The sequence below is a fragment of the Episyrphus balteatus genome, chromosome 1, assembly GCF_945859705.1.
Source record: "Episyrphus balteatus chromosome 1, idEpiBalt1.1, whole genome shotgun sequence".
In the NCBI taxonomy this organism is placed as follows: domain Eukaryota; kingdom Metazoa; phylum Arthropoda; class Insecta; order Diptera; family Syrphidae; genus Episyrphus; species Episyrphus balteatus.
In genome coordinates this window covers 12060894-12088669 of record NC_079134.1, presented here as the reverse complement: position 1 = coordinate 12088669, position 27776 = coordinate 12060894, and the positions used below count along the sequence as shown (strand labels likewise).

The following is a 27776-nucleotide window of genomic DNA, read 5'->3' as shown; positions in this document are numbered from 1 at the left end:
AATACCCAAACTTTTGTAAGAAGAGGTCCCAAATTTTGAATTAAAGCTCAAAACTTACGTCAAATAGTTAAAGAATCCTTGCATGTGAAGAATGTTTGCCAGTTCATTCACAATCCGAACTCCATCACTCCAGCTATCAACACTGTTTCAGAAAAAAAAAATTGAAAAACAACAAACTTTGGGAGCTTGTAAAACCTAAAGTCTTGAAAATAAACTTACGGATTTTTGACAAAAACATGCGCATACTCAGTATCTACCGAATGCGGTGCATGATCCTCATCCGAATGATCCCTAATCACCTTCTTCTTCTTTGTCGCTCCATCACCTTTGATATGATCCGGTAGAACTTCCTTATTATTCTCAGCTTTGTCCGTTTTCTTTGAATCCTTACCTGGTTTTTCAGTTGTTGCATGTGCCGATGGTGGTGGCCCAACAATTGGTCCAGGTTTCTTAACATCCAAACGTTCGTGACGAGTAAAACCAAGCATGTTAGCTAAAAGTTCCCTGGCTTTTTCCTTCCCCAAATGAGACATATCGAAACGATTACGATCCGGCATGAATACCAATCCGCCTTCTGTGTAAACACCTTCGGCTTTTTTCGGCTGCTTGACTGGATAGATATTAGTATTCAGCATGATTTCTTCATCATCTTGACTAGTGTCTACACGCTTGAAGGGCATTCGAGGTTCATCCACAGGCCAGGTTTCCTTCGATGATCCGAAATTTTCTCGGAAGTAAGATTTCGGTACCGAACTTGGATCACCGTTTGCTGATCGACCCAAATAGACCAATTCATCGTTGGGATAAGGTGATGCCTTGTGCGGAGGTCCTCCTGCCAGAAGGTTCTTCAGTTGAATTTCAGTCTGAAGAGACCTTAAGCGTTCTTCGACTTCCTTTCGCCTTTGGTCTTCCAAAAGTATCCGTTCCCGTTCACGTTCCAATTCCAGATCCATTGGACTGGGCTTCGATCGTATGTAGTCCAAATCCTTGGGTGAATCGGATAACTCAAAACCGGAAGACCTCAGCCGATGAATCCTATTGACGGTGGGTTCGAAATAGGCTTGTTTTTTCGGCGGCGGGAAGAAAACCTCTTCGGCATAATCCTCGCTTGGTGGAGCAAACCGAACAAATGCCATCGGACTCTGTGGGCCGAGAATTTCCGGATCTGGAGCCAAATTAGCGCATAAGTTCGGTGGCAATGGGGTGTCACGTTGCAGAGAGAATAGGGCACCCTGGATGCGGCATTGAACAAAAGGATGATCCCAACCCAAACCGGCTCCTTGCATCTCTTCTAGCATAGTTGCCAGGATGCGAGATTGTTCTTCCGTTAAAGGTTGTCTAAAAAAAGAGGGGGAGGAAATTAAATATTCATTCGAGACTCGAAAAGTGGTTTGATGGGGGTCTTTACTTATCAATATCCTCCGGTTCAACGCCCGTAGTCGCTAGGCACTTTCCAAAGATGTTATCTGGGACAAAGGCAAACACAAAAAATAAGTTTAAATTCCACAACCTGACACGTGAGATAGTTTAAATAAATGTGTTCTTACCATCATAGCAAACCTCGGCTCCTTCCAAGCATAGAGTTTTAACAAAATGACATCCTGCAAGGATACAAAGAGAATAAAGGATTTTAGAAGAAGAAGAAGAATGACACAAATTGAAAGAGATTTTTCAGGGCATGACGCAAGACTTGTGGCTGTTCCCACATGCTCCTACACAAACCCACAAAAATATTATTTCAAAGAAAACTTTCTTTCATTTTCGGTTTTTTTTTTTGGCAAAGGAGAATCAGGACGAGGAAGTATTTTTAAATTTTTTTTTTTTTTTTTTTTAAATAATAATAAGTTATATGGGTGGATGACGTCAGAGTGATTTTCTGTGTTTACATATAAAATTGAAATCAAACGACTACGAAGACGACGAGGACAATGGAAGTAAAGGCGACAAGGAATAATACGACGACCTAGTCCTAGTTTTTGGAGTTTTTGGTGCCAAACCCTTGGCATATCCTTGTTTTCTTTGTCATTTTTGGCGTCTTTTGGATGGGATTAGTAGGGATGTTAAAGTAAATCCTTAAGGACGAATATATTTACTTCTCTTTATAAATTTGCCTTATAAATTTGTGTAGATATCTAAAATCTAAACTATTGAAATGCTTCTTGAAAGGAGTCTTCAATATAACCTACATAAGGTACCGAGCAAAACAAATGCAAACGAAAAAGGTTTTAAGAGTTTTAAACAAGAACAAAGTTATTTTACATCGTAATACGACCAACTTTGGCATACAATATCGAAAGTGTTTTATTTACATTAAACAGAGTCAATATAATTATTTAGTCAAAAGTTTACCTAAATATGAGTTTTTAGCCGAGCACAAAAAAAAAGCAAATATGCAATAAACAATAAATTTTAGTTTTGTAAATTTAGCCCTGATTTTTCAATAGTCAGTAAGACTTTCAGAAGAATGAATGTAAATATATTCGTAGGAAAAAGCCTTAACTGTTGTTTATTTGGCTATTAAAAAATCATCACATAAACTATTGTTGGAAACCCTTTATTTGAAACAACGCACAGTGGGGCAGCCCCATATAGTGTGGTGATATAAAGGTTATTTTTTAAACTAAAGCTATGCGAAAAAAAGATCACGAGTTCTAAACTTAACAGTAAAATTGATAAAATGAGCATATTTGTTTTGTTCAAAGTCTTTAATTTATGTTTATTCAAGCGGTTGAAGTTGAGAGTTTTAGAGCAAAAATTCAGTTTTTAATAAGTAATAAAAAAGGTGTTCTTTTGTTTGTTTTTGTTTAAACTCAATATTATTTGAGAAAAAAATAAAATACAAATTTCTCGCATAGATAAAAGTATAAAAATTACTATTCTTCGGCAAAAAAAAAATTTAAAAAAATTTCTAATATATAAAAATTTAATGAGAAAATAATGAATTTTTTGAAACTCATCTTAAAGTTTTTTCTCAAAATCTTCTGTTTAGGCAAATATTTAGCAAGTCTAAAAATGGAGAAAGCATGATAAGCAATTTCTCTATAAGCCCATATAAACACTTTTTGTAAATATTTGCCTAAAATATTTTTAATGAAATTTTGAACTTCAAAAAACGGTTTTTTTTTTAAAGAAAGCGTTTTTTGTTTTTATTAAAATAAATTACAAAATCATTCTTTTTTGACAATCATGCACTGATTACTTATAAACAATGTTTTTTTTCTTTTCAAAGTTGTTTTTTTTTTTAATTTTATTATAAGAAGTTTCGTGAAACAGGGTGATTTGTTATATAAAGTTAGTGCTTTTGTTTTTTACTTTTTTTTTTATTAAAATATATTTAATATAATTTTTTATTAATTTTTTTTTAATTAAAATTGATGCGGCTATAAGGTTTTTTAAAACAGTCCCACCTTACAAAGCAAATTTGAAAAAAATATAACTTGAACATCAAATTTGACAATTTTTTTCAAAGTTTTGACTTTGAAATTATATTTCACAAAAAGTATTCGTGAAAACTACTTTAATCAAAGAGAATTTGAAAGAATGGAAAATAAGCTTCCAAAAAAGCTATTGCTCAGTATTCTATGTCTTTTTCTTGATTTTATGTATTTTTTTTTTCAATTTAAGGTCAAATTTTAAGAAAATTGCCCCTCCCACCGGAACGAGGGGTGATACAGCCCCCTTCCCATACAATTTTTTTCTTAGGTTAAACTGAAGAACTATTTCTTAAAATAAAGTTCACTTTAAAAAAAAACATAATTCAAAATTATAGGTTTTTTCAAATGTATTAATATTTTGTCCCCTTACTTAATTTCCTGGAGAAAAATAAAAATTTTAATGGAAAAAAAGTTTATAAAATTCAAGAAGTCTGTTAACTTCAACAAGCAAATATAGTGACAAAAAATGTCTTATTATTAGTAGAAGTAATTAATATCACAAATCGACCTATTCTGCCCCACTGTGCAACGGTGCGTAATCTTTTTGGTATTGAGTCTATTAAAGACTGTCATAAATTTTATGGTATTTGTTCCCATTCTGATCGAATTTTCTCCATCAGTTCTGTGCAATTTGAATGCTTTCGCTTTGTAATCTCTATAGATCTACAAGATCCTATAAATTTTCTGTGCTATTGAGGTCGGGAGATTGCGGTGGCCACTCGAAAACATCGGCATTGGCCATTTGCAAAAAGTTTTTTTCTAACCGGCTGGTGTTTTTGGGGTCGTTATCTTGTATTTCCACATGATAGCTCATAACTATCAAGTTTGAAAAATTCGATTAAGTGGTAGACATAGAGACAGTCAGACAAACCGTCAGAAACACAAAGAAACGGAATTACCACACCCCAATTAAATTAACAAGTGTTTTACTTTAGCTATAGACAAAAATGTTACGTATACGCCACAGTGATTGTAAATTTATTTATATTATAACAGTGCCTTTTTACACCTAAAAAGTTACTCATTTTTCATTTTTAACTCAAAACAATAACAAATTACTCAAGGAAGTATTGTGTTTTGTTCTTTCTATAAAATTAGAAAAATGAGTAGAAACTGAGTTGTAAAAAAAACTGGGTTCATCGTGTATTTTTTACTTGCGATATAGGTACTATAGGGCAAGTTTAGGATTCGTAAAAAAAATCGAATTCGAGATAACAATTTTACATGACATTACGATGATGGAGAATGCCAAAAAAGTGGGTCCGGCAATTCTGTCTGTCTGTCTGTCTGTCTGTCTGTCTGTCTGTCTGTCTGTCTGTCTGTGTGTCTGTCTCTATCTGGAGCTGCAGCTTAAACGAGTGAAGTGATTTTCTTCAAACTTGGTAGTTAGCAGTTTTTGGTGATTCCCTAGAGGGGAAATTGAAATTTTTTTTTTATGACCAAAACTAACGGTACCTGCCATATAACGGAAATAGAAAAGTTAATTTTTTTCAAAAACGGCTCTAACGATTTTGATTAAAATTTTTGTGTGTAGTACTACACATAAGAGCCAACTTTTTAAATAAAAAAAATATTTTTTGTACCGTTATTAACGGTACCTGTTATAGAACGGTTTTTTTCGTTTCTGAATATCTCGTACAACATTAACCCGATTTAAATGAAAATTTTTATACAAAAGTATGTAAGTAAAGATAATATTAAAATTTTAGAAAATTTTCAAAAAACGCATTTTTGGTTTTTTAAAAAATATTTCAAAATTTTTTTTTCAAAAATCAATTTTTTGAAAACAGATCAATGAAAATTTTTGAAATTTAGTTTTTATGTGTAAATTAATTATTTCTTCAAAATGGCATACCAACTTTTTTTTTGAAAAATGTTAAAAAATTTTTATATATAAAAAATTATTTTTTTAAAAAACGGCTCCTACAATTTTCGAAAATTTTTTTCTAAAAATACCTTTTTATACAAGAAATAAAATGGCATATTTGTTTTTTTTTTTAAGATAATTTAAAACGGAGTTTAATTAATTATAAAAACAGATTTAATTTTTTTTTACTACTTATGAAATTTCTTCAAAATATCAAATTTTAAATTTCTTGAATAAAAAGCTTTAACATTATAGTAACTTTAAGCATAAGAGCAAGTACGTGCGACCCCAGTCGTGCAATTTATTTTTTCTATTTTTCTGAAAATTTCTTACAACATTTAAATTGATTCTTACAATTTATTTATATCTAATTCATTTACAATGGAAGTTAGAAGATAAATAGTTAAAATGCATAGACATTTTCAAACATTAATCAAAATAATTGGAACAAACTTAAATTGGAACTAAGTGATCCTGCTTATCATTTATTTGTTTTATTTTTGTTTTGTTCACTATTTCTATTTTGGAACTATTGAAAACTTGAACATTTACTTTAAGAATAAATGTCATTACTTTTAGAGAAAGATTTTGCTACATGGGTTCCCCATCAATTCTTTCTTAATTACTGTAAATACAGGAATAGGTATATAAAAATTATTTAAAGACATGAAATTTTATGTAAACTGGGGTTACTTTTGTGTTAAAAAATGGTTGGTTCCACGAAGTTCCACATATAATGAGAATTCATCTATTAAGAAAATATATTTGTACTTTATCAAAACGATTTTGCAGCCTCTTTACATCGTTTTAAAATACAGAACTTAAAAAGACATTTATTTTTAGCCATTATTCATCATTTTATTCAGACTACACAACCCCAAAATGTTTTTATAAACTTCACTGAAACAATTGGAGTTCCTAATAAAGAAGTCGTTGATAAAATAAAACAAATAATTCATATAAATGTAATTCTTCTTCTTATTTCTTTATATTTTTTATCCTTTTTAAATAAATTACTTTGATCAATCATTAACTTTATTAAAACTATGTAATAGGATTTGAGCTTTTCGTTTAGCTCCTTCAGCATTTTACAAAAATTTAGTTTTTATAATTATTCTTTCTTCAGTTTTTATCGATATTATCTTCAAAAGACTTTTTTGGATATAATTTGTTTTTAATTTTTTTAAAAGTGCCAAAATAACACATATTTTTTTTCAATGAATAGAAATTCAGAAGAATTAGGGCTCAGTTATAGCTATTAGTAAAATCCATCAGTAAAAATTCGGTTTTGCTATTTTGAATACTTTAAGATTATAATTTATGCAAAATATTAATGAAATAAATTAAAAACACATTTTCACTAACTTTTTGAAAAAGAAGCAATGCATTTGGTGTTATATTTTAGTCACAAATTCATTTTATAAATTTTACTGATGAAATTTGATTTTATTATTTGAAATTTATAAAATGGATTTGTGAATAAAATTTACCACCAAATGCATTGCTTCTTTTTGAAAAAAAAAATTAGTTAAAATAAGCTTTCAACTTATTTCATCAATATTTTGCTCAAAATAAAAGTTTAAAGTATTCAAAATAGCTAAACAAAATTTTTACTGATGGATTTTACTGATATCTATAACAGAGCCCTTAATTAAAAATCACAAATTTCCTTCTCAGTTATTTTTACTTTAATATACTTGAAAGAACTTCTAGAAAAAGCATATTGTTCTTTATAAAATGTAATCAAAGAGGACAATTGAAAAAGATTCCCATGAAATCGAATAAAAGTATACATTTCATTTGAATTTTGATCCATGTAATTTTTATTATTGCACAATATAAAGTCAATGGTTTCCCATCTAGAATGTGCTGACACATTTACACCAAACGTACCGAACAGTGGGGTACTTTTTTGGAATAAAATTAAAAAAAAAAAATTACTTATCCTATATATTTCAATTTCTAGAGAATTTTGTTTCCATATTTAGTTGGAGTAGCATATCTATTATATAAAAATAAGAAAAAAAACTTTTATCCAAACGCATTTGTTCAAATTAATGAATAAAAAAAATGCTTGGAATATAGAAATTCCAAGTAAACTTCAAAACACAAAGGTTTTTCCTTTTCATGAATACCACCCCACTGTGTAACTGAATGGCAAATTCTGTTCTCCATCACCAAGGAGATCTCACAACCTTTTATTCCTTTGTACATCCATGTTCATTTTTCTAAATAAAACACTCCTGATTGAAATCAATGACAATATGCTGTTACTGACAGGACTTTAGATGCCAGAGGACAGAGGACGACATTGCAAAAATGTAATTTTATATATAAAAGAGAAATTTGTTGTAGGGATTACGAAGAATATTGCGTTTCCCATTTTTATTTGTCAAGAATTAAAATGAATTTGCAGGATTCTTTTTTATTTGTTAACATAGAGCAGAGAGAGTAGTAGCTAGTTGGGTTAGTTTTGAAAATTTGTATTCATTGGACTGGACATGGAAAATGGAGAGATGCAATCTGAATACAAAAAAAAATATCTCGGATGTTTTGATGTATTCTAGGAAACCATCATTGAGCGAGGTCCTGATTGTTCTTCTGATTTATACGATGGGAAATATTCCAGTTGCCATGACAATTTGTTTTTCCTCTATGCCATGAAAAGTCCTTTTATTTTGTTGGGTGTTTTTGTTTAAAATATGGGAAAATAAATATAAAACCAATGAATTTTGCATTCAATTGTGTGAATGAATGAAATCCTTGCTGAATAAATCTACGTGTGAAATTGAGAAGGATATGTGTCCTTCCTGATTTATAATGCATTCATATGGGAGTTATTTGAATTATTGTTGAACAGAAATTGTATTGCATACTTTTTTGTGTTGCTTCATTTTCACTATGGTAACCTTATTTGTGATTGGAACAGAATTTTATTGTGTTGCATTCGGATATCGAGATGGATTCGAAAGTAATCATGAGATATATAAGGAGTTGATTTGATTTAATTGGTTACAGTTAAAAATATGAAAAATAAATGCAAAAATATGGTACAAAAATAAAAACTTATAATTAATTCGCAGAGTTAAAAAGCAATATTTTTCTGATACGTGATTTCGAATATTCAATTGAATATTGAGTAAAACTTTGCAGAGTTTGGTAATAAAAATGATATTTTTGATCTCGAGTTTTATTTTTAACTGAGAATCCTTAAAACTTTTTAATTTAAACAGAAATAGATATCGAAATTTAATCCCAACATTTAAAAGTATGCAATTATTTTTACTCATTATTTTGTTAATTTTAATTGGATTCAAGGTGGCAAATATGCCAACCTTCTACCACCTAAAAAAATCTTTTCAACCAAAAATGCAATTCCATTCTTCCACCTAAATCGACTGAACAATAAAAAAAGCAAAGGGTCTCCAAGTCTTCTATGGTAACAAATGCACATATATATTAAATAGAGACGATAAAAATACATCACTCCGATAGTCTTTTAGTTCCAATTTAATGTTAACTATAATAAAATTTGTGCACATTCAGTCAGGGTTGCATGTGACTGCTGACTGCAGACCATTAAAATAAAATAAAATGTTCCTTCCCATTTTTTCTAAAGAGTGTACAAAATTTTATAGCCAAACCCATCAACACATATACTCTCTCGTCGTCGTAAATAAAAATGAAAGTCTGAAAGTTTTTTTATTTTTCAAGTCGTATTTTTAAGTTCAGATAAATATGCATTTTGTCTACTCTTTCAAACTAAAAGCACTGCAATATAATAAGTCGTTAAAATTTTTATTTACGTCTCGTCGCGCCGGCTGGTTGTGTGCGTGAGTGATTTTGGTATAAAATTTTGTAAAACAAAAAGAAATAAGAAAGATTTATTTTTCTTATAGATTTTTCTTTTAGGATCCTTTGGAAAAGCAATAAAAAAATAATACCTAAACAAGGGATAAACGGAATCTTTGATTTTTATTTTTCTTATTTTTTATTACGTATACGCCACAGAAACCCTTTAATTTTATTTATTTTTTTTATGCAATATTTTTTTATCTTTAAAAATTTTTGATTCTGAATTAAGTTGGATTATTTTGTAAAATATGTTTAAATATTATTGTTTCATATGCTTATTTAAAATACATGATATGTAAATGAAAAATGCCTACTTCAAATATGGTTTTTGAAGAAAATAACTAACTTTTGAATATTTTGCTTAAATTCGAAAAGAAAGATGAATTTTAAAATGTATACACTAGTTTACAGCAATAAACGCTCGAATCAAAAAAAATGTACTTAGAAAAATTTTAAGAAAAACTATTCAACTATTTAATTGATTATTTGATTGTTCTGAGCAATTAAGTACATTTGAATGAGAAAAAAAACTTGCTTTATCTCTTATTTATCTGCATACATTTTGCATTGTTTTTTTTTTTCAGTACAGAAAATTATTTATTTGCAATAACTTTTTTTAATGCAAAAAATGTATTATTTTATTAACAATTGGGGCATTCCATGAAAAATGGTAACTTTTTATAATTAGGAAAAAAAGTAATAGATTTGATTTATTGCAATGAAAAACTTTTTTAGAGGCAGAAAACTCTTAATAAAGAGTTAAGAAGTATTTGCGAACTTAACTCCTAAATCGATATTCACCAAGCCAAACTTTTCACCAAGTTTTAAGTAAAAATAAACGCTTAAACGTGGTTGACTTAATGTGGCATACGTTAAGCAATTTATGATAACTATATCTGATAAACTGGGACTTTTGGAAGCTTCATAACATAGAAGGGATAATCTTAAATTATTTCTAAATGTTCAAATCGATCTAAAAACTGTTAAGGCACTTAAAATCTATTTCAAACACCAAAAAACATGCAAAATTTTCTTTAAAAATCATATCTTGAAAAACTATACATAAATATTTTTTTACAATATGATTTTTCAGTTTTATGAGTTTAAATCTATACGAAAAATATAACATCACTTTGTGTAAAATTATTTTTAAAATTTTTTAAAATAGTGTTGAAGAAACTTCTAGTTACAAAAAACTTCATTTTGGTATTTTTTAAAGGTTATTTTTGTTTTTATTTATAAAATATTTTATATAATACTTATATCTTGTATGAATAAGTAAAATTACCAACACATTTAATGGTTTATAAACAATGTAGGTTACTGCGGCGTATGAGTGCTATTTTTTTTTTCACTGTGAGCCATGGCCCCGTGTGTACAGAGATGACTCCGGTATCAAATGAATGGTGGCGTTGAGCTTGTTACATATGTGTGTAAATTACACTGTGCAAGTTTTTTGAAAACATTATTTGAGACAATTGCGCGATTGACTGTTTCGCCCTATATCGGACCTTAGAAATCGATTGGCGTCATTAGTTTTTCGATTTATCGGTACGACTTCGAACAAAATTTTTTTTTGAAAGTTTTTTCAATTATTTTGAGAATTTTCCACTGTTTGTAGTCATTTTTCAATCAAAAACAATGTTTTTATTGCTTATTATTCTGCTCAAACGTTATTTGCTACCAGTAGAAAGACATTATAAACAATTTTGAACAATTGAACAGCCTTAATGCTAAGCTTTTATATGATATTTTTTGCTTTTCATGAAATGATTTTTTTTTTTTTTTTTGAAAGACCTAATCAATGCAATTCAAAATCTGTAATTTTCAGAAATTCGTCAAAGGTTTTATAAAGACTGTCAAGTAAATTTAGCAACAGCATAAAAATAAATGAACTCCGATTCTTTGTCATGCATACTTTACAAAGAAAAAAGAAGGGTGCTTTAATTTCCTGGAGAAAATATACATAAAATGGACAATGATTACGGTGAATTTTAAACCTTATTAAAAGTAATCTACACCAAAATAAAAGATTTTTAATCTACTTTGCATGACCTTGACCTTGACCTATTCATTAAAAATTAAGTTATGTTTCATAAACGTTTTAAAAACCTATAATAAATATTTTCAACTAATATCCTTTATCCTTTTTAAACAATACCCTTTGAAAAAACCTCAAATCCCTAATAATAAAAATATATTTCTCTTTTTATTATTTCAACCTCAAATTTAATTCATAAAGTTTATTCTTTATTATTACTTTTGACACGTTTCAACACAACCTTAACAACTCTTGAGTTTGCCTGTGTTTAATCCTCTCCACCAAGCTATCAAATGAAAAACTTGACATTAATGTCTAGCCGCCATGGACTATTATCATTGACAATGAAGCAAAAAAGCCCTTTTTCTCATATCAAACACATATTTTTCCACTTCAAAACAAAAAAAAAAAAATATAAATGAAAGCCATCAAATCGAATCGGTGTTACCACCCTTTATTGTGTTCATATTTTTTTTTTCACCCTCTTTCAATCCATAATAATAGGCCCTGATGTTGGAAAAACAAAAAAAAAACACAACAACATCCTTTCCATAATAGAATACCATCAATATTTTTATAGATAGGTATCTGGCAATGCAAAAAAAAACGAAAACAAAATAAAATGAAAACAACAAAACACATCAATGTTCTCCAAGGAACTCAAACTTTCATTCAGAAAAAAACGAAAAAAAAAAACTTTTTCTGACGTACATCAGCTCCAATAGTATTAACGTCAAGCTAAAAGCTTTTTTCTCTCGCTTATTCTTCCTCCCTAGAAGCTATATCTCTAGCCCCTCTGGAAATATTGATTTTTTTTTCTCTGCTCGTTCTGGTACCAGCCCATAACAACATTACGTATAAGCAATTTAATAGCAACAGTTATCCAGCTGTATACCTACACCAAAAATCCCATTCAAACGCCACCACCTACGAGTATCTCCATAATTTTGAGGCAAGTACTGAATATCAATTCAGAAAAACTCCCAAACATACATTACTGTCACATGGAATGTGCGTAGGTGGCTGCGTGTCGGTCCTTCTCATTCCTGCCATACCTTGCAGCACAACACACATATTTTAGCTGCTCCTTTTCTCATGCCCGGATATTTCTAAAAATAGAACTAAACTCAAGCTTTTCAAGCCCCCGCAAAACTCGCAAACTCAATTCGGGAAAAAAAGTGTATTATTGTGTTCTGGCAAATGGCATACCTAAATACCTACACACAACAGAAGTTGGGTTTTGCACAAACAACCTTCATCCGACATTTTTTCTGGAGCAGGATAAAAATAGCCCAAAATTCGTTGAAGAAGAGGAGAACCTTAAATCTACCCACACAAAAAATACTGAACAAACACATAGCTGAAATTTTAGCTCGTGGAAATATTATTTTTATGTGGTCATTTTTTTCGTGGGGGGGGGGTATGATTTTACTGTTTGCTTCAAGGTCCTTGACTAACGAAGTCCGGATGGGAAAATCTTTTGACCTTTAACTCCGACATCATCAGATGACTCTTTTTTTTCGGGCTTGAGGGGGTAGAGTGAAAAAAAGGCCCCTACGTGCCTTAAGGGAAGATTGGGGGGGGGAGGTTTAATTGGATCTGTGAAAAACTGACTTTGGGACGTGATAATCATGTTAGAGAGCCAAGCTGTAGAAGAATTTGTTTACCGACAAAAGACAAAAAAAAAAATAAGCCTGTTGGTTGGGGGGTAGAAATATTATGTTTTTTTGGGAAATATAAGATTCTTTCGAGGGCCCTTGTTGTTTTCTTTTCTCAATTTAGATCTTTCGTTTACTTTTTTTGAATTCTTGTGCTTCGCATGATTAATGAGATAGATACTCTGTTGTTTTTTATTTACCGTTTTCGAAAACCACCAAGGGCTATGTACCGGATAAGCTATGTGAAGTGTTTTTCAATACATTTTTTGATGTTTACCATGTACCACCTACAAAAATGAGGCAAATTATTCGGTTTTTGCAAATCTAACGATAAATTAAGGCTTTGAAGTAATTTAAGAAAACAAATTATGGCAAGAAAATCCAGATTATAGATTTAGAGAGAGCATTATAAGGTTATTAAAATGTCCACCAGAAGATTTGTGGATTAAATTTTTGTAAATAATTATTATTACGTGACTCAAAGGCTATTAGGCTGGATACATTTTTAATGATGGAAATAGAATGTCTTTGAGTTGAACTTTGGTATTTTTGGAAAAATATTTATTTACTGTTACTGGGCGGAGTTAATATCTTTGGATGACCAAAAATATTTAGCATTAACAAACCAAATCCGTTTTTCAAAGACTAAGAAAATTAAAAATTGGTTATGAAATAACACTGGTCTGCAAAATTTAACTTTATTTTCTCCTTTAAATAATTTTTTGATATTATGAAAGATTATATCTTCCTGAATCTAAATCTGGTTTCAGAAAAATTCTATCAGGTACCATTTTTGTAAAAATGATTTTTGAAAAATGTGGGTAGTTTCTAAAAAATCAACCTTTTAGATTTATTTGAACTCGTGCAAAATTAAAACTATTTGTAGCACTGAGCTCAAATTTGGAGGACTTATTCCTCGTAATATGGCCTATCGATTGAAACCAAATATGTTCCTTTTACATTAATGTTTACTCATATTTTAAAATACTGATTTATAAAAAAAAGCAGAAATATCGAAATGCTTTACTTTTTAGTAAATCCAACATGAACAAAAACACCATAATTGAGGAAAATGTAAAATATAAACGCCCATTATATTTAAAAAGTCAAATATGTAAAGAAAACCATAATAAAATACATTAAACAAAATTTTTACGTGTTTTGTAATTTTATATACTATTTATCTATTTAGAAATATCTTATTTGTAATAAACCATTCGATAAACTGGCTTGTAAAGCTTCAGATTTGTTTCTCACAAAAGTATACTTTTCTCATAGTTTTTGATGTGCTGAGTTAGAATCCGAAGTCAAAAAAAATTTATCACATCAGGATTTTAAGATATTCGCATTAAAGAATCACAAAATCAAGTTTTTTCTTAAGAAATCTCAATAAAAACTACTATATCTCACACACCAGAGCTGACCGAAATTTTTTGAGTTCGGATTCAAAATTAACACACTAAAGTCCATTAGAAAAGTATATTTTTGTTCTAGGGGGAAAGATATATTAATTTTTAGAGATCAGTTTTTTATGATAAGATATGGCAAACCTTCTTAACTTATACTTAAATTAAGATATCTCGGAGAAGAAAAGAGATATTGAGAAGATTGAAACTGAATTTGAAAGAAAAAAGTAAGTTTTTTTTATAAACTGTAACAAATTTAATTAAAAATTTACATTATTCCAAAATATTTCTTCGAAAACAGCAAAAAAATGGGTTTTTGAGATTTTCTAACGGGAATATATAAAAAACGTGACGTGCTAGATCAATTCTTCAGATTCGGAATCAGCATACAAAAATCCTTTAGAAAAATTTAGTTTTATTTAAGGGAGGATTTCCTTGCAGACCAGTGTAATTTTCGAACTTCCTGAAGGTCTTTTCAAAGGTAAAATTAAAATGACAACTAGTTTACTCTGTGAAGAAATGGAGTTTCCATCAATGATATTTATATTAGAAGGGAATTTTCAGATGCACCGCTTTGTGGACTCTTCATTTTAGCTACTAAGAAATGCCCGGTTTATAAAATTTACGGTTATTGAATTTAAGTGTTTGGCTTACATACACCGAAAAAAAAACCAATATCAATTTAACATTTTTTAAATATCAAATTAACATTTTTTAAATATCAGCCAAAAATGCTCTATAAAATGTGTTTTATGATATTTAAAATGTTAAAACAACATTTTTACTATCAGGATGATATTTAAATGTCACATTTTGGAAATTTTTTTTGATATTTTATTATCATTTTTTCATATCAATTTCACATTCCAAATTATTGAAAAATATTAAATAAAAAATTATTAATGTGTACTAATTTAAAAGCGCTTTGTGTTTTTTCGAAGTAAAATGTATGATTTACTGAGAAAATTTGATCGGCACTAAGATTTTACTTCACATAGTTTGGGAGAAAATAACAAAACAATTATATCACCTATAATAGAAAAAATAATATCACCATTATTTTGTTAAGAATATTCCCTTTCAGTAATATTTTGAAAAAAGAAAGAAAATTCTTAAAATAATAAAAATAATAAAAATGAAGAAAGAAATAGGTTTCATTATAATAAACTAAAACGTAAAATCTAGTCAACATTGATATTTTAATTGTCAAAGTGAAATTTTCAATATCCACTTAAACTTAAAAAATGTCAAAATGATATTTTAATTGTCAAAGTGAAATTTTCAATATCCCACCTGAAATTAAAAAATGTCAAAATGATATGATAAAATATCAAAATTGATATTTTAATTGTTGGACGACTTTTGTCACTGAAAAATGTTAATTTGATAGCTGTTATTATCAAATTTTTTTTTCGGTGTACATGCGTAAGTTGATGGTTTAAATAGAATCTACTGCCATATTTGCGCATATGTACGTATTAACAAAAAAAAATCCATAATGTTTTGGACCCATTTACAAAAAAATTGATTTGTAAATAATCATTTTAAGCAAAAAAAACAAAACCGACTTCCATGCATTAAAACTGGGTTTTATGGTTTTTAAAATAGTTCCTATAGCTAGAAGTGAACGAAATTGAAATGGGACCACACTGCAGCCACCAGCTTTCCAATACAAAAAGAATTATCAAAATTGGTTCACTCAGTCCAAAGTTATGTGGTAAAAAAATTTTATGTTTTTTAGTACAAAATTGTGTATTTTGACAATTACTCTCAGTTTTAATCAGGGTTGTAAAAATATCAATTAAAAAAATGCATTTGAAATTTAAAAAAAAAAATATTTATTGCAACTAAAAATATTTTGCATTAACAAAAAAATTGTTGTACAATTGACAAAAATTTTGCATTGCAAATAAAATTTTTATTGTAAATAAAAATATTTTGCATTAAAAAAAAATTTCAAATGTGTGCATTAAATATTTTTTTTTAATATTCGTTGAATTTCTTACAATTTTGACTATTTGACTATATATTAGCTATTTCAACTATAACATTGAACCTTATGTGTGGTCAAATATTAAAAATTGTAGGATATTCGATGAATATTAAAAAAAAAATATTTAATGCACTTTGCATTGAATTTTTTTTTCAATGCAGAAAATATTTTATTTGCAATAAAATTTTCTTTTCAACGCAAATACAATTTTTTTTTAATATACAATATTTTTAGTTCCAATAAATATTTTTTTTTATTTGCAGTAAATATTTTTTTTTTAATTTTTAATGTTTTTGGCTTTATCCTTTTCGATGAATGTGCAAAATATTTTAAAAATTATTTGTATGAAATTTTAGTACTTTTTTGAGATTTGTCTTCTCTAAAAGAAAACTGCTTTTTATTTTTTTTTTTTATTCTTCGTGGTTACTATTTTTTAAACATGTTTAAAAATATTGCATTTAAAAATTTTGTTTCCAAAATATATTAAAAATTGAAAAAATATGGGGTACCTTAAAACTTTAAATATTTTAAGCCATTATTTTTGTGTACTGAAAGGACTCCTTTTTGAAGGTATTGCATAGTAGATATCATAAAATTTGAATTTCAATCCACCTTAGTGACAATAATACATTTTATTTTCCATAATGTAAGCCATATCGAAAACTTTTGTGTCAAAGGCAGAGACTAGATGTCAAAACTGTGAACTGGTAAGACAGAAACCCGTTGAATAAGTAGAGTGCAGGTAAATTTTGATAAGAAATCTAATGAGCATATCTTATGCGAACTAGTACCCATCAAATCTCGTCTTCTTCCCAAAAAAAAAACTAAACATTTTTCTTGTCATTTAAAGTGCATTTAGTTTTAGTTATTTTAATTTTTGAATAGTCAATAGTTTTTACTTATCCACACATTCAAACTACTCAAGATTTTGGGAAAATGCCAGCAGTTTGTAATTGATACCCATGACCTTTAAACCGATTTCAAAACCAACTATGACAACATTTTTGTTGAAATCAATTACAAAATTCAATGTTTAGTTTAGTTGTGGCATCCTTTGATGTCAAATCGATGGCTTTGATAATGTATTTTTTTTTTTAAATCGTTGTTAAAATATAAAATAGCTTCTCACACATCAACAAGTTTCTGTAAAACGTACATACCTATAACCACATGCAGAGCCGGTTTTAGGGGGGGGGGGGGCAGCCTGGGCCGTCGCCCAGGGGCGCAAGAATTGAGAGGCGCCGCAGGCGCCCCGAACTTTTACAAAAGTTATATAAATAACGAAGTCTTTCCAATCGATGTTTTATTTTTTTTTACATTCACAAAGGCGCCCCAATTTTTTTCTATTTTACATTTTCAACGGCGCTCGTATTGTTTGTCCTAAACTTTTTGAAGAATGAAGGCGCCCCCCAATTTTGGGTTAATTTATTTGGCTTTCGGAAGGACAATGGTGTCCAAAATCTTCGTTCATCTTTGAAGTGGCGCCCCAATTTCTTTTGAAAGACTAAAGCAATCCTAATATTCTTCCTACCAATTTAATTTTTGCAAAGGTGCCCCTATAATAATGAATAAGGAAAGAGAAGAAGAATAAGAAAGAAGAAGAGACGGACAGAATCCCGAAATTAAAAATCCAGAAAGCCCAAAATCCAGAAAACCCTAAATTCCGAAAACCCAAAAACACAAAATCCCGAAAACCCACAATCCCAAAATCCCGAAATCCCGAAAACCCAAAATCCAGAAATGCCAAAAATTGACAGCTTCTCCATTTCTTATAAAAACTACGTTTGTGTGTGTGAGAATAAAAAAATAGGTCTGTTCGTTGTTCCCCCCTCCAGGGCACTCTAAGTCATTTCAATTAACTGTGAAAAAAATCAGAGTTTCTAGGGTTTTCATTTTACATCGAACACCTCAGAGCTTTAGTTTCATCAGCGAACATCGAACACAGAGGAAATAACTCTGGTTGAAAAAGGAGCTACAAAAAACGCTTGACAACGAATTCGGAGCGACCCAGAGTGCCCTAGAGCTCACAACGAACAAACCTTATACTTATAAAGGTATGCTGTTTTTGATTGGCCGTCCGGAAGCGCCTGGAATCATTAAGAAACGTGCTGCAAGTTTTTTATTCTCCTAGTGAAAAAACAAAAGCAAAATATTTGATTTTTCACCAATACAGATATTAAATTTTAGAATTGGGTGTAAGCAGTGGCGTACGTTGAGTCGCCGGGGCCCCGGGGTAAGACGAAATTTTGGGGCCCCTTTGATATTTGGGGGCCCCTTAGTTAAAAAAAAAAATTACGTATACGCCATAGATTTTTTTTTGTATGGCTTATTTTTTTTTGATTTATTTTAATGTTTTAATATGTTCGTAATGCACTTTGCTATACTTACTTAAAATGGCTCTCATAAAAGTAGTTAACTCTTGTACTAGGGGCCCCCAAAATTAAATATTTAGAGACCCCTAAAATAAAAATTTTTTTAGCTTAGAATTGATAGTTCTTGGGGCCTCTTTTCTGAAGTAATAAATACATATTTTATTTTCCATCATTAGACATAATTTTTTTTATTTTGGGGCCCCTGAAAAATTATTTTTAGAGCCTCAAAATTAAGTGCTTAGAGGCCCCTAAAATATAATATAATTTTCTTGGAGCCAAGAATTAATAGGTATTGGGCCTCTGTTCTGAAGTAATATTCGGAATGCCATCAATAACGTAATGTTTTTACTTCGGGCCCTGATGTATTTATGTTGGGGCCCCTGAATTTATATTTAATTTTCCATTTGATTGTTTTGAACCACTTTTGAAGATCCTCAAATAATATTTTTTTGCTTTTTTGGGGCCCCTAATGTATTATTTGTGGTGGAAAAGATTTTTCAAGTAATTTTTTTTGGGGCTATAAGATAAAATTATAGTTTTTTTCTTTTAAAAAAGCAGTTTATTTTTTTTTTGGGGCCCCTGGGGTAACTTTTTTTAAAATCAATATACATATATTGTGTGGCTACCAATGAATTATACATTACACTGAATGACATAATTTGTCTCCCTGGTTACTTCGTAACTCAATTTATGCTAACAGTTTTTTTTCCCCGCATTGTCTCCAGTGGGGGCCCTGGGGTCGGTCGGGGGCCCCGGGGCACCGCCCCGCTTGCCCCAAGGGAGTGTACGCCCCTGGGTGTAAGCGATTCAAAGTTTTTTATTGGATTTCAGAATGAGTGAATCATTGAGTGATTCCAATCGAAAACCACATTAATGTACCTAGTTGAAAAAGTTTTTGAAAAAATATTGTTCAAATAAAATGTGTTTAAACAAAAAAGTCAGAGATAAAGGTAGTCTTGTCAATTGAGCCTAAATGACATGAATAATTAATTTTTTTTTTAAGTTAACCTTTTTAAGTTAATACACTGCACATTTTTAATAAATGCATTAACAAGTATATGAGAGGTAAGACATAATCTGCTATTGCTTTTTTTCGTGATTTTAAAAATTTGTTTTAGATGAATTTTTTTTAGAGGCGCCACTTGCAATCTTGCCCAGGGGCGCCGGTAGTGCTTAAACCGGCACTGACCACATGATTTTTTCTGTTATAATAGTACAAAAGACCACATTTAAGTAAGTTTGATATTTTTTAACATATCAAAAATAAATTTTCTATATTGCCTAAGAGATTCCTTGATACGTATAATATACGCAACTGAAAAGGTTCCAATTAGTTAATTATTATCCATGGCTGAAAGTGAGACCACATTAAATGTTAAATCAAGTTTTTTAAACTTATTTAACTATATTTAACCCATTGAACGTAAATTTTTGAATTCAATTCAAGAATTTACATTTTTTAAATTCTTTTTTTCACTTTTTTCCTTTTTGAAAAGGAAATTTGTGAAACTGTTTCCTTCCTTACAGCTTTTGTTAAAAATGAAACATTTTTGTGGTGTCTGCTACGAGTATTCTATAGAAGTTCATTCATTCGATTGACATCGAATCGAAAGCAATGAAGAAAGAATTTGTACAAAAGTACACAGACATCATGGTGGATTAAACATTTCTCCATATCGTATCGCTAGAAAAGAGTAAAGCCTATAACTAAATTAGAAACAAAGGAAAACAAAATTCACAGACAGGAAACACCAGATTTGAATTGAAACCAAAAATATCCACACACACAAAGGACCAAAAGCATACTTTCTAAATCATGCAAAAAGGAAACTTTTCCACAAGCTGGCTCAGTGGATTGGAGTTTTACCCAGAAGGTCCTTAAAATACATTTTTGTGTATAAGGATGGTTTTTTACTTTTGAACAGATTAGAAGGATGGGAAAAAATGATACAAACAAAGTCCATGTCTATTTGATTTTGAAATGTATTGATTGTATAAAAATAGCAGAAAGTATAGGCACTCTCTTGTGAAAAGATTAGATATTTGATTGATTGTTTCTTTTCTCATAATACACCAGCTTAATACTTTCACTAAAAATCCAATTAATCTATTATTATGTATAAGGAATTAACCACCATCATTTTCAGAAAATCCCTGTGCTGTAGATAATCTATTTTTGGGAACAGAAATAATTACAATGATAATTGAAAACGACAACGAAAAAAAACAACGACTAAACAAGAGAACTCAAAATGAACATTTTATCAGTTGAAGCAGTTTTGTTTGTGTATCTATTCAAATTCCACTTAACTTAATCAATATTTCCAGGGCTTCAAAATGAAGAAAAACATGTCTCATTAAAACGTTTATCCCGGTGGGGGCGATAAAACTTTCTATTTCAATTCTAATTATTACTATTCCCTTGAGAAAGAAAAAACTTCAAGCTAGAAAACATTCTTTAATTATAAACGAATGTGTGTAAATAGAACTTAACACGCGGTATCCTTAAGGCTTTAGAAATTTCTTATTTACAAAACAAAAGGAAAGTAGGAAGTAACTATAATATGCATGCTTTTAACACACATGCGGATTAAAAGAAAACTTTAAAGGCCGGAAGCAAAAAAAAAAATGTTATGTGATGAAATTTTTATTTAATTCCCTTGATATAATAGTCTAAGATTCGGCAGAATATTTTAGCAGTTTTGGTATAACCGAAATTCGAGTGTGTACATATCTGGATTAGATATACAGCACAGTATGTCAACGCAAAAAGTCTGGCAATGATCTTTTATAAAGTTTAAAGAAGTTATAAAATATAGTGTGTTTGAGTAGATAAACTTAAACTTCAAAAATAAATTTTTAATTCGCACCCATTTTTGACTAAAGCAAAAAAAAAACACATTTTTTAGAGATTTTACCTGGTGCAGGTTTTCTTTAATATCATAAAATATATGAGTTTTCTGGCAAACTTGTGAATAACATTTTTGTTCATTATTGTTTTCTTCATAAGAATAAATTTATAAAACACTATGATTATAACACATTTATCGAAGAAAACCGGCCCCAAAGTCAAAAATTATCATGGGTAAGAAAAAAATAATTCCATTTAAAAATTAATATCCGAGCAACTAAAAAAGATTTTAACATTTTTTAAATTCAGGAACAAAGAATAGCATTTCTTCTTAAAATCAAGACATTATAGAAGTTTTTATCATAAGTATTAACGGAGTTATTAACATTAACATGAGTAAAGGCATACCAAAGTAAGCGTTTTCTTAAATCATCGCTAAAGGGTATCTACTTTGCAGATAGAGAGTTACTGTAGAACAATTATTTTCTTAGAATATACCCAAGAATCATCACTCAAAGTCTTCTTATCTCATCCCGGGACACCCTGTAGGTAGGTATATTACTGAAATTTTTGCAAAAGTTTCTATTTTGCTTAAAGTGCGAATAATGAGCATTCAGTTCTTTGAAAATAACTATTTTTTGTTTGTAAGTTTCCCCCCACACAAATCGTCTGCAGAAAACATTCATTTAGAAGCTTTTGGCGTTAACTGATATCAATTATCTCAACTCCAACTTTATAATATTATTAGGTCCAGAAAGACACAAAATGTTACGTATACGCCATAGAAACCAAATTGCAAAAAAAAATTCATTGAATATTCTGTATGTTTTACAATATTCTCTTTCGATATTCAAGGTTTCGATATTAAATAAACATTTATAAACATATTCAATAAAATCCAGCCCTGTCAGAATTTTTTTAAAATTTGGAACTTTTTCTTCAATTTTTCTGGAATACTTGTCTCTAAATACTTCGTCCACAATGTGAACAAACAAAATAACTTCTTCAAACATCGCTTTCAATGAGTGCGTTCAGAAAGCAAACACTCGTAAATTACTACTCAACTCGAACTCATATTTAATGGGTTTTTTTTATTTTTGTCACAGGAAATATTACATGGAGCGCCCTCTACAATCAAGTATTCTTAAGCACGTGCTCACTAAGCCATCCTGTAAATCCATCTACCTATTATCTTACACCCACTTACCCATCAACGAGATGAAAAAAAGTACCTTTTCTTTTTTCAAATATAAGAGAAAAAAAATATCCATCTTGAATAAAAATAAAGAAAGCACACTCACCGACATTTCCTTCGCCATTAGCCACATATCCTTGGGACAATAGAAATGCAACAGTTATAAGCTTTAGTGGTGTTACATCCCAGTTGCATCGGTTCCAGGTTCTTCCATTATTCTGTACATTTCTTGCCATGACGTTGCGTCACCTGAAGGAAAAAAAAATTAAAAAAAAAAATTAGAAAAGTAGAAGATAAGTTTTATACAATTAAAAACACTGAGAAAAAAAAGGATATAAAAAGCTTTTAGAACAATTAAATAAAGAAACAAGGTAAAAACGAAGAAGCAACGGAATAAGGTAAACTATCTGACTATTTGCAGAAGGATATACCACTAAAGTGGTACCAAGCGGTGTTTTTTTTTTTTATTTCTAGGCTCTTCTATTGTGGTTGTTTGTGTGTGTGCGCGCTTTGTTGGTTGGTTAGTTGGTTGTGTTTAAGTTTACCCGCACCTTCTGCTTCTATCTCGGGGATTATTTTTAGAAACTCTTTCAATTAGAGAGTAGTGAGGAAAAACATTATTCTTTTTTTATTTGTGGTGAGCAGAGCTGTGCTTTATTGCTATACGGTTTACCAATGCACTTAGAGGAAGGATATGGTTTGTACAAAAATAAATAAAACACAAAAAAAAATCACGTTTCAATCACATAAATTGACTATCAAATAATGAAAGAAGAGTCTTGGGTTAAAGTTCTTATTATTATAAGTTTTTTCTCTTTAAGTAAGTTTTTTTTTTTTTCCATTTTTATTTGGAGTTTTTCTTTAAGAATAGCGAAAAGATTGGAATGAGTAAGTAATTGATTTCGTAACTTTTTTTTTTGTAGGTATCCTAAATTAGGTAGTTATGTTTCATTCTTATATGAGTTACCTACCAACTTGCTATTAATTATGTATACCTATTAATGGAAAGTTCAGATCGATAATTTTGTTGAGAAGTTCTTAAAAGGTCAACAGATTGACGATAATTTTTTTTGATAGAGATAATTGACTTTTCTCATAATTTTTTTTGGACTTTGGGTACTGATTAAATATTCAATTCATTTTAGAGTCATTATTCAATTTAAGAATTTTGTCAAAATACTTTGAGACTTTGAGTGCTTTTCAATCAATGCCAAAATGTATTTACATTTTCGTTCAGTATGATGTCAAAGTGAATTTAATCCCATTCTAAGCTGCATTAAAAATATTATTTTTTTTGGAGAAACTCGCAAAGATGTTTTTTTTTTCTTTTTAAAAATCATGTGCAAGTTAATTCGAAAAAAATGTAAGAATTGTCAATTTTCAGAATATTCTAAATGTTAATTACACAAAATCCTGAAAATCTGGAAGGCAAAAACTGTTTTCAATCGGATTCGATGAAATTTAAGAATAATGCTATTAACAACGGGCCGATCAAAAATCTGTAGCAAGTTAATCATGACACCTTTTCTAATATGGCTCATCAAAGACGATAAAGTAATGAATTAAAAATTGTGCTCTGTAGTGTAATGTACAAATATTTTATCAAAAAACATAATTTGAGCAAAAAAAAAATAAGTTCAAAAACTAAAACCCGGATATTTGATGGCGTAAGCGGTAAGCCTTTAGTCGAGAGGGTACCATATCGTCGGCACACAGCCAAAACCACGAAATTGCAAAATTGTTGTTTTGAGACAAAAGGTTTCAAAGTTTTTAAAACTCATGCAATCTTATGGCAACTCGTGCAACGGAAATTGATAGTTTAGGCTTTTAGGCAACAAATGGAGGATTGGGATAGACGCAGTGATAGGAGGGACCGATTACAAGTAATATGACACATTAAAGTGAAACTGTCCAAAAATGCAGATTTACTGTTTTGACGTTGTGCCTTTAACCAGCGGCGGTCATGCAAGATGATTCTAACGATATCTAGCTTGTAAAATTATGATGAGTAGTTTAGAAGTTATGGATGAACAAACAGACTCTTTGGGATACCGTATTTATAAGAACCGAAAAACATCCCAAACACCACCATACAAATTTGTCTGCTTCCGTTTCGGAAATAGGTTACCACATCCTGTAAACAACGGTTCAGGGTTTCACATTAAAAAATTAAAAAATGTATAGCGGTGAGCTGGACATACAATTTTTTTTTAAACTGCTTTTGTGCTTTAGAATAATTTATCTCTGGTTTATTGCAAAATATGTTCGTAATACAGTAATTCTGTACTCTAAAAATTTTGTACAATGCTGTACGATACTGTTTCGCCATAATAATGCTTTACTAAAATTCTTTATTTCAAAATACTGTGGATTTAGAACCTTATAACTGAAAACACTGTTTACTTGTTTAGTGTGGCAAAGTAGGAATTAATTTTTTGTATATGTAAATCATTCATGAAAAAATATCCTTTTAAAATAATGTATTTTTAAATGAAATAGGCTGAAAAATCTTTTTGGATTAAAACCCTGAGTAAGCTTATTTACAACATTTCAATACAGAATTTTGTAAAAAACAAAAATCAATTATGAGCGGAGGAAACAAAATACTGTTCTGAGAACCCTTAAATTGGTCTATCAGCATATTTCGTTTGATCCATTACTTTTGGGACACCCTGTATATGAAATTAAAAATAGGGGTCGAAAAGACCCTTTTTTGGTTATTTTATGTATATTAGACTGATTCAAAAAATTTTTTTTTTTTTTGTTCAAAGCATTGTTGAAAATATTGTTGGAAATGACGAAAAAAAAATACTGTAAAAGTTTCAGCCATTAATGTTAACATTTAGTACCGCCGCATCGCAAATTTCTATTTCCCATACGATTTGTATGGGAAAGATTGTGTATTTGTGTTTAGAATTTTTTACCTTTTTAATGGTTCATCCAAAAGGCTTGAAAAAATCATTTTCTTTTGTAAAATTGTCCGCTCTACAAAAAAGCTCTTGTTAATTTTTTTGATTTACCCCCGCGTTTCGAAGTTATTCAACTTTAAAATATAAAAAGTAGTTTTTTCTCATTTTTTTCCGATTTTTTGACGAAATTATTAGTAATCCAGTCAAATAAGGGTTTAACCTCGGAATGAATGTTAGTAGAAATTTTTTTTGCTCAATATCTTCCTTTTGCCATTCTATAACATATCTCAAAAGTCTAGAAAAATCTCATGTCCGCTTGTCGCGATTTCAAGGTCAAATCGCGAAATGGAGATTTTCAAAATTAGCAAAAATAGGCTATGGTATTATATACACATATGATACATGATTTCAATGTATTTTTTAATGCTGATTCCAAAAAATCTAAAATCAAGACAATCTGACGTCTCTGGAAAAAGTTATACCTGTTTTTCATCTGTCAACTCATATTATTATAATAGTTGCAAACTTACTGCCGAAAAACCCTTAAAAGTTATGGTAGATGAACCAAATTTTGCATGAAGATTTTAGAATCCATCATTATTAAATATCAAAACAATCCATTACAAAAAATATATATACCTACGAAATAATGGTATTATTTGATGGAGGGGCAAATTTTAGGATATGCACTAAAGAAGATTCTTGTTCATCTTAGGAATAAGTGCCAATAGGCTAATTTTTTCATTTTAATCTTTGTTTGGATATTCTTTAACTACCCTCAAAAATCTAAAAAAATCTCATTTCCGCAAGTCCTAATTTTCCAGGTTAAACTAAAGTTAGGTGAAGATTTAAAAAAATAATAAGAAAACTTTAGATTCTTATATGTATACCAACATAACCCATATGATTTCAAGGTATTTTTTAACGCCAATTCAAACAAAATCCATAAACAAATCAATCTGACAATCCCTGAAAAGCAATGCACCTCATTCATGTTGATCTAACACAAATATCTGAAGTGTAGTTTTTCAATTTTTTTAAAATCTGCATCTTATCTTCAAGCCAGGAAAATTAGGACTTGCGGACATGAGATTTTTTTAGATTTTTGACATAAGTTATAGAATATCCAAACAAACATAGAAACAAAAAATATAACCTATTAGCACTTATTCCTAAGATGAACAAGAATCTTCTTTAGTGCATATCCAAAAATTTGCCCCTCTATCAAAAAATACCATTATTTCGTAGGTATATATACCTACTTTTTGTAATGGATTGTTTTGATTTTTAATAATGATGGATTCTTAAATCTTCATGCAAAATTTGGTTCATCTACCATAACTTTTAAGGGTTTTTCGGCAGTAAGTTTGCAACTATTATAATAATATGAGTTGACAGATAAAAAACAGGTATAACTTTTTCCAGAGACGTCAGATTTTCTTGATTTTAGATTTTTTGGAATCAGCATTAAAAAATACATTTGAAATCATGTATCATATGTGTATATAATACCATAGCCTATTTTTGCTAATTTTGAAAATCTCCATTTCGCGATTTGACCTTGAAATCGCGACAAGCGGACATGAGATTTTTCTAGACTTTTGAGATATGTTATAGAATGGCAAAAGGAAGATATTGAGCAAAAAAAATTTCTACTAACATTCATTCCGAGATTTACCCCTTTTTTCTCCTTATTTTACTGTATTATAGGTTTTTCTAAAAATTTGGCAAAATTTTCGAATATTTGTATTCTATGTTGTGTTTTGGTTTCACAGATCCTTTTATATAACTCTCAAACCTAGTGGCGTACGTTGAGTCGTGGGGGCCCCGGGGCAAGACTAAATTTTGGGGCCCCTTTGATACAAAAAAAAGTACGTATACGCCATACATTTTTTTTTGTATGGCTTATTTATTTTTAGGTTTATTTTAATGTTTTAATATGTTCGTAATGCACTTTGCTATACTTACTTAAAATTTCTATCATAAAAGTAGTAAATACTTGTTCTAGGGGCCCCAAAAATTAAATATTTAGAGACCCATAAAATAATTTTTTTTAGCTTAGAATTGATAGTTCTTGGGGCCTCTGTTCTGAAATAATATTAACATGTACATATTTGATTTTCCATCATCAAACTTATTTTTTTTTATTGTTGGGCCCCTGAAAAATTAATTTAGGGGCCCCAAAATTAAATATT

At 29.7% G+C, this 27776-nt stretch overlaps 1 protein-coding gene across 5 annotated transcripts in view; it reads right to left on the bottom strand.

Moving 5' to 3' along the window:
* LOC129906654 (receptor-type tyrosine-protein phosphatase N2) overlaps positions 1-27776 on the bottom strand; it is a 61548-nt gene that overhangs the window by 8326 nt on the left and 25446 nt on the right. For 4 of the 5 annotated variants that reach the window (XM_055982486.1, XM_055982485.1, XM_055982488.1 and 1 more), the window contains 5 exons: positions 22779-22921; positions 1548-1601; positions 1409-1466; positions 220-1338; positions 59-142 (listed from right to left, as the gene is read on the bottom strand). In XM_055982486.1, the coding sequence (XP_055838461.1) occupies positions 59-142; positions 220-1338; positions 1409-1466; positions 1548-1601; positions 22779-22908 (1445 nt within the window). In that variant the 5' untranslated portion in view covers positions 22909-22921. The remainder of the gene's footprint in view (positions 1-58; positions 143-219; positions 1339-1408; positions 1467-1547; positions 1602-22778; positions 22922-27776) is intronic. The other variant, XM_055982489.1, reaches the window with a different exon arrangement.